We start from the raw sequence: 8,222 nt of genomic DNA, 5'->3' as shown, positions 1-8,222 counted from the left end.
ACCACATTCCGTCTCATTTGCCTTCTCTTTCCATCATTTTAACACATTTTTCTTCCTTTCAGCTTTGCCTCAGTTCCTGCTTTTTTATATATATATATTTTTTTTAATCGAACATTTGCAAAAATTTTTAGCCCATTGTTCCTGTGTCTCAAGTCTTTTCAGGCCCCTCACAAGCCCTTCTCAATCTTTCCCTGTCTTTTCGCAGTTTTAACCCAATTTCCTTCATATTACTTTAGTTTCTCCTTTTCTTCGAACCGTTTTCCATTGGACATTGTCACTTTTCTAAACTCAGGCCTTCCAACCGAGCCATTTCAGGTTCCCAAATTCCATCCCGTTCTTCCATTCTCCTTCCGTCGTTTTAATATTTTTTCTTTCCTGTTGCTTTTGTTTACCCATGAACTCCTATTCTTTGTACCAGGCGTTTGTCATTTTCCGAAAGTACGTCGTTTTTGCCAAATCTGTTCAGGCCTTCCCCAAGTTCTGCCCATTTTGTTTTAAATAAATATTCTTTTCTGTTGTTTTAGTGTCTTCCTGGACTCCTATTCTTTGTACCAGGCTTTTATCATTTTTCTAAAGTCTGTTCTTCTTGGCAAATCTGTTCAAGCCTCCCCAAAGTCCTCCCCTTATCGTCCGTCACCGCCACCCCGGGAATCTCTCCACACTTGACCCCGCTTCCCTTCTGGTCAGGCTCTTCCACTCCTTTCTGGCTCTCACGTCTTTCTTACGGCCTGCTGTGATTTTCTGCCTCAACGCCTTTCCTTCTTCTCACTCCCTGTCCTCTACATTGACCTCTCTCTTTCCCCCCACTTTCCCCTCTTTCTAGCTGTCTCCTTTCTTCCGCTTTTCCTCCTTTTTTTTTCCCCATCTCTTTCTTTTATTTTCTCCAGGCTTTCCTTTTTGGGGTGCCTTATTTTCTCTCTGTCTGTCTGTCTGTCTGTCTGTCTCTCTCTCTCTCTCTCTCTCTCTCTCTCTCTCTCTCTCTCTCTCACTTTTGCTCTCTTTCCGAGTTGTCTCCTTTCTTCTGCCTTTCTTTCTTTCTCCTTCTTCCATTTTATTTTACTCCAAACTTGCCTTTCTTTCTCCCAGTCCCTTTAGATTTTTCCTATTCTCATTCTCTGTCGTACATTGGCCTCTTTCTTTTTCCCACATTCCTCTGATTCCAGCTGTCTCTCTTTTCTTCCGTCTTTCTTTCTCTTTCTTACACTTTCCATTCCTCCAAACTCTCCTTTCCTTAGTGCCTCTCCCTCTTCTCACTTCCTCTCCTGTATATTGACCTCTCTCTTTTTCCGACTTTCCACTCTTTCTAATTCTCATTCTTTTTCTTCCATCTATTCTTTTTTTCCATTTCCGTTTTTTTTTTTCCGTCCCTCCAGGTTCATTTCTGTTACATTTTATAACTCATCCTTTTACCTCTTTCCTCTTCGCCTCTCTCTTCTTCCTGTTTCCTTTACCACCTCTTATTCTGTCACTTAATTACTTTTACTTTCCACATTTTTTTCTTACACCTCTCCACCTCCTCCTCCTTTCACCTCCATTTTCGTCACTGTCTTTCTTTTCTCAACATCTTTTTCCATTCTCTTCCTTCCATTTCTCTTTCTCCACTCCTCCTGTTTCCTTCCCCCTCTTTCTGTCAGTCCCATCTTTATTTTTCATATTCTTCGACCACCTCTTCCTCTCCTCATTCTTCCGCATCTCCTTCCTTTCTTTCTTCCATCTCTCCTTCTCCTCTTTCTTCTGTCCATCCCCTCTTTCTTCTCTCCTTCTCCTCTTTCTTCCCTCTCTCCTTCCCCTCTTTCTTCCATCTCCTTCCCTTCTTTCTTCCCTCTGTCTTTCCTCCCCCTCTCTTACCTCTCTCCTTCTTCTCCATCATTTATCTCCTCTCTTTTCTCCATCCCTCCTTCTTCTTCCTCACGTCGTTTTCTGTTATCTGCTACGTCATTGGTTTGAGACGAGACATTATAATTACACAATGCAGAAAGTTTCGGATAATTTGGATATTAATGGACAGAAGAGCAGTAGTAGAGCTAATGGAGTGTGCCTTTGTGGATTCCTTTTTACGATTATGAGGCGTATTGTCACTGGCATTAGAGTCTTCCTAACACCTCTTCGTGTACGACTTATTTTTGCCTATGGAATTAAACTTTAAGAAATGTCTTGTTTGTTATTTTAAATTTTTTTAACATTGGTACTACCCTACATTAATAGCCTACTAGAAATTATTTTTAGTGTAAACTGTAAAATTGATATTCAAGATAGGCCACAAATTCTCCCATGCAAAAAAAAAAAAATCTCTCTCTCTCTCTCTCTCTCTCTCTCTCTGTCGTCCTGGTTTCTTTTTCCAGTGTTCCCCAGAAGATTACGTAAAATTGCAAAACACATAACGCCGTTGAATTATGTGCTGGTATCCCTGTCTCATTATCTCAGGCACGCAGCACCCGTCTAGTTCCGCACACACTCACTATTTTCCATCCAGCTCTCTGATGCAAGTTATCCGGTACTCTTAAGCATGTTTATATACAACTGTTCCATTTTTTTTACTCTGTCTTGGCCTAATACTGACAACTCTCCACCTTGAACGTTGAGTTGTAGCAGTATATTAATAGTGAAATAGGATGCTAGTCACGAAAATGTGCTATGGAAAGGATATAGCCTACAGCCGTAGCATTGTCTTTTTCTGCCACTAAGCTACGGGAAATACAAAAGGACGAAAATCAGAACCAAGTTAGAACGAGTATAGTTAACTTTCGAACGGTCTTCCTCCCCCCCCCCCTTTTTTTTTAGTTGTAAGTTTAACAGAAGAGTGTCACATCTTAGTGCAGTATGTCATCATCACGCCACAGTGCTCATCACAACATTCATGGCATGACAGAGACTCTTTAATAGTTAGTAAAAAGGGAACTGCTTAATTTAACTTTCAAATTAAGCTAGTCTGGTTTTGCGGGCTGGTTCGCCTTTGACCGCATTCCGCATGGATAGCTAACATCAGTCGCTCAATGTGTTGACTTAATTACACTTCAACATTTCGGTTGTCTGGTTGTGCCTCCATTCGTTCGTGCAACCTGACCACTGGGACGCGGTGTATACAGTAGTTATCTAAAGAAAATACATATTCAGAGCGAGCCAGAGTGTCGCCAGAATGATGGGATCAGTGTAATGTATGTATATTTGCGTGGACATGTGCTTTTCCATTAATAAATATGAACATACCCGGTGCTTGATGATAGCCTAGCGAGGTGGGCTTGGAAGAATAAATGGAAAGAGTCGCAGAAGTTGAACACATTTGATATAATGACCAAACACACTGGTGTTTGAAGAGGAATGAAATGGAAATAATCACACAGCTTGAGAATTTTCGATGGAGTAACCCAACATACTGTTCTTTGAAGGAACCAAAAATGGAGCCACAAAATTCAGACACATTAACCTAACAAACTTGCCTTAGAAAAAACAACGGATGGAAGGAATCACAACCTGAACAGATATATTTGATACAGTGGTCTAGCAAACTGGCTTTTGAGGAGAACGAGAGATACAAGGAGTTACAAAAGTGAAGTATATATGGGAAAATTTGCCTTGGAAAGAAAAAAAGATATGAGGCCACAAAAATGAAGCATATTTGAGACAGTAGCAAACGGGCATCGGAAAGAACAAGAGATGGAAACACAAGACCTGACAGTATTTAACACATTGGCCTAACAAAGTTCTTTCTTGGTCTACCACGTCTCCTCGGACCTTCAAACTCTTTCGCCCAAACTCCTTTCACTACCCTGTTTAATTTTTCTGTAGGTCCATACCTTTTAAGCATACAGGGAAAGAATAAGAGATGGAATGAGGTCATGGATGCTGTTTAGAGCTGCCGTCAACTGTGATTCACCTGGGCAACAGCAACCCCTCCCTCCGCCCAGTCAGCCAACTCAGCCTCTCCACCTGAAAACTTTGGAGCGGAAAAAGTATCACGAGCTGGAGCGGCACTAACTCGGCCCAACTACCCCACTTTTTATCCAGTAACTGCATTCGCTGTCCGGCTGCACGGTGGGGGTATACCTCGCCGCGAAGGGACGGGCCACGCCAAAGCCTGTGTCAGTAAGTTTTCGTCATTTTTACAAGTGTCGTTACAGCAAAGGATGGTGGGCGGAGGGAGGGAGGGGGGAGCTTTCCTAGGTTGTTATCCTTATCTTTAACCCCGAATTTGATATCATAGTTAGAATGTCCTCTGTAACATGCTGCCTCGGAAGGACCATTACATTTGTTCTGTTTGCTTTCCTTTGTACTCCTTTGTGCTCCTTTGTCTACCTCTTGGACTCATTCTGGGTGTCATAGGAGCCTGCGTAGGACCTCTTCCTCGGCGACTTACTTTGCATAGAACGCTATGCTCATCGTCAATAGTTTTCTGCATTTTTATAAGTGATACAGCATGCCTCTTGGACGGATTCTGGCTGGCAAAGAAGGCATCATATCACCTAATCCATGGCTGTTTATCTTGCATATTACTCTAAACTTTTAGTCCGTAGTTTTCGTCATTTTAAAAGATGCCCCTTATAGTATACCTCTTCTTGGCCGCGTTCTGGTACCATTGGAGGCTTCCTATTACGGCCTCTTTTTATCAGTGTATTTTTCGTATTGAACCTTAGCATTCTCCTGAATGTTATTTATATTTTTCTGATCTCGACATAGTTTGCATCAGCAGCATTAAAGAGGATAGTGAGACGCAATATGCGGAATAAATCGCCAGGGAGGAAATCTTACGAAATCTCCGGTCACTTGAAATACACCCGTTTGCCCGAAGAAACGACCAAACCAAACTTTCAGTAGTTTCTTCGGTTTTACAAGCGTCATTATACAGCGTCATTATACGTCTGGTCTTGGTGTCACTGCCTCTGCCGTAACTTGGACGTCTTCTTTTTTCCCCACCTTTTCTCTCGTTGCTTTTCTTGTGGTTCTTTTTAACTTTTAAGCTTTGTCTTGTGCCCACTTTTCCTTCAACCATTTCTCTCCAGCCTGCTACAGGGAGGTGATCCAGGGAACTGCGAGTATGTGTATCCAGTTTACTTCTTGAAACCAGGGAAGTTTGTATACTCATTGTACTTTTCCTTTGAATCCAGGGAATTTTGTATACCCAGTTTACTTCTTTGAATCCAAGGAACTTTGTATTTCCAATTTACTGCCCCTTTGGTAAAGTACTGGCTCTGTTACACACAAACATAGGCTACTCACTGCAGCACATCGGCTTTTACATGCATCTCTCTTCCTACACTCTCTCTTTCCGTATTGTTACCTTGTCAGTATAGGAAGGGTTAATTCTGGTTATTGCTTGCCCTTTGAGGATACTATTTGGGCATGCTGTGTTGGAACTTTATTTTTATTTGTTTATTTAGTTATTTATCTTTTGTGGACTTCATCGGCAGAAAGGTCTAATAAAGGCTAGATATAAAGGGGAACTTCGATGTACGGTACTTAGAAAATAAAGACTAAACGAGACAAGGGAGGGAAAATAAAGAACCGTGCTATCCAAGCCCTGTTGTGATGAGGGATTTACTGAGGGGGTGAAATGGTGTTGAGGTGGGGTTAGGGTGAGGGGAGGAGAGAGTCAGAAGGGGAGGGGGCAGTAGAGGGTACATAGATGGGAGGTGGTGCAAGGCGGGGGGGTTAGGGAGCATGGAGCATGGAGGGGATTGAGAGCAGGATAGGGAGCATGGAGGGGAAGAGGTGTAGATGAGGGAGCAAGAACGAAGTGGGTGGGTAGAATAGCGTGCAAGGAGGGGAGGTGGGCAAAGAAAGGGAGAAAATAAGATAGGTAGCAAATACAGGGAGGGGGGAAATAGGGAGCAAGGAGGGGGGAGGAGGCAAAGGTAGGGAGCAACGAGAGGGAGGATGGGAGCGCAGTAAGGGGATGCGGTAAGGTCTGAGGTGGCACCAAAATGAAGTGAATAGGGAGGAAATTTACATAATACGTAGTAATATGTTAACCTGAATCTAAAACACGTGTCTGTAGGGTGATCGGAAATGTTATGCCTCTAAATTGGAATAAATAGTGAATCCAATAACTATAAATGCTGTGTATATAGTAGTGAAGTAACATAACCCATTGTCCTTAACCATAGAGTAATATTTTTATAATTATAATTATTATTGTTGTTATTATTATTATTATTATTATTATTATAGAAGGGACTTATCGAATGATATTATTTAATCCACTGAAACGGGAAGCCATTTTAAAGATGAATGAAATCGTGGAGGTAGCAAGATAGACGACGAGAGAGAGAGAGAGAGAGAGAGAGAGAGAGAGGACGTCATTGCATTTTAAAGGTTAAGGAAGGACCTGTAAGAAAAAATGACTGGGGAACTTGATATGAAATTACGCCAGTATATTAAGATGAGGCGTGTGAAGGATGGGCACTGAGGAGGGATATGAAAGTCGCTGAAAATGGTGCCAAGAAAATTATATTCATGGCGTGTATGCATAAACTTGCTTGAGAATAATTTGTGTATAAGTTTAATTATACTTAGTTTTAGCTTCATTGATACTGCCACCAAATTCTACAATAATAATACAGAGTGAATATCAAAGAGGAAAAAATGCGACCTAGCGAAACGATATCTGAAAAGGAAATGCGTTTATGGAGACTTGTTTACCGTAAAAAAAAAAAGGCAGAAAAGAATGGTAAAGATCTTTTATAAGAACTGCCATTAAACTTACTTAAGCTGTGTAAAAGTAAACGAGGTTGTAAACGAAGAAAGTATTATGTATATAAGTATAAAAAGGCAGTAAAAGGGAGCGAGACTTAGAGAATCAACAGTAAGGGATGGGGGAGGAAAGGAGTAAAGAATACTCGTAAATGGCAGAAGGAGGGAGGGAGGGTGAGGGAGCGGAGAGAGTGCAAAGAGAATAAAATAAGAGAGAGAGAGAGAGAGAGAGAGAGAGAGAGGAATATTAGAAGAGACGAAGCAAGGGATGGAGGTAAATAAGTGGAGTCGGGCAAGCCAGTTCATAACCCGAGCCTTGGTAATAAACCGTGGGGGTAATACTTCAGGGGAGGCCAGACCAGGCAGGCAGAAGCTGGCTAGATTTGGGCTCAGTTTTACCGCCGCCTAGATTACCGTCCTAACACCCCGACTTAGCTAACCCCCCCGCGGCTTTACCTAATTAGATGGCTCGCGGCGAATCTTTAACCCACTGGGGCTCCTGTGACTCAGACAGATCAAGAAAATCGTCTGGCTTTAGTTGGAATAGAATACCTTAGATTTACACCCAGTTTTATCACTCCCCTTCCGCGTTTTAGTACATTACTCATTGCTTTGCTTAATTAAATGGTTAGCAGAGTATTTTTTTAACTCTCAGATGAAGAAAATCATCTGGTGGAAGAGTAGAACAGCCCAGATACTGACCAGATTTAAATGCGTTCCCAGATTACCTCGTTAACGCCGCGGCTTAGTTCATCCCCCCCTCCCCCGCAGCTCTACGTAATTAAATTGTTAGCAGGGTATCTTTAAGGTGTGTGTATCCATTAACTCCTTTATTATCACTCTCAGGTTCAGACTCCTATGGCTCACTGAGGCTCCTGTGGCTCATTCTCAGGCTTCTGTGACTCATTCCCAGACTCCTGTGGCTCATTCCCAGGCTTCTGTGACTCATTCCCAGGCTTCTATGACTCACTCTCGTCTCCTGTAACTCAGACTTAGGCTCCTATGGCTCAATCACAGGCTCCTATGACTCACTCTCAGCTATTAAAATCGTCATACGTAAGCTGCAATATAGACTGTACTGAGATACACAAACGCACTTACGATCAATATTCTCTCGTAACTCAGGCTTTGAATTGCAGGAAGGACAAGGACGCTGTCGAATCTTCCTTCCCTGTTGTAGCTTCATAAATAAATCTTAGTTACGGGATAAAAATACTGAAGGTTATAAATATTTTTTGCAGGAAGATCAGGGAAAGGGTGCAAAAACAATCTTCACCTTTCTGGTTCTTCATATGAAAGCAAAAACAAGTAACGGCAAGAAATTGGTCGTAAATATCTTCGAGAATCCCACTCGCAGAGTTGTTCCGAGCTTGAGAGTGTCTATGGTCACAGTATTTACTCTCACGCCTGTATTCTCGTCGGTTAAGGAGATTCCCTAGCACCTCTTCCTTAGCGATTTATTTTTGGATGTGGTTGGTTAATATCCTTGTGCACGCTGAGTAAATTCTCTGTAAGTAGCAATAATATAGTATTAA

The 8,222-nt window shown here is 42.0% G+C and overlaps 1 protein-coding gene across 1 annotated transcript in view; it reads left to right on the top strand.

The window, feature by feature from the left end:
- LOC145413766 (nephrin-like) overlaps window positions 1–7,683 on the top strand; it is a 149,305-nt gene extending 141,622 nt beyond the window's left edge. Inside the window, exons 25-26 of the mRNA XM_080283422.1 lie at window positions 3,886–4,083; window positions 7,580–7,683. Coding sequence (XP_080139548.1) covers window positions 3,886–4,083; window positions 7,580–7,683 — 302 coding nt within the window. The remainder of the gene's footprint in view (window positions 1–3,885; window positions 4,084–7,579) is intronic.
- Window positions 7,684–8,222: the final 539 nt, after the last annotated feature.

This window comes from Coenobita brevimanus, chromosome 97 (assembly GCF_032717465.1).
Source record: "Coenobita brevimanus isolate Jiangsu-jjx chromosome 97, ASM3271746v2, whole genome shotgun sequence".
NCBI classification, from domain to species: domain Eukaryota; kingdom Metazoa; phylum Arthropoda; class Malacostraca; order Decapoda; family Coenobitidae; genus Coenobita; species Coenobita brevimanus.
This window is presented reverse-complemented; position numbering and strand designations above follow the sequence as displayed.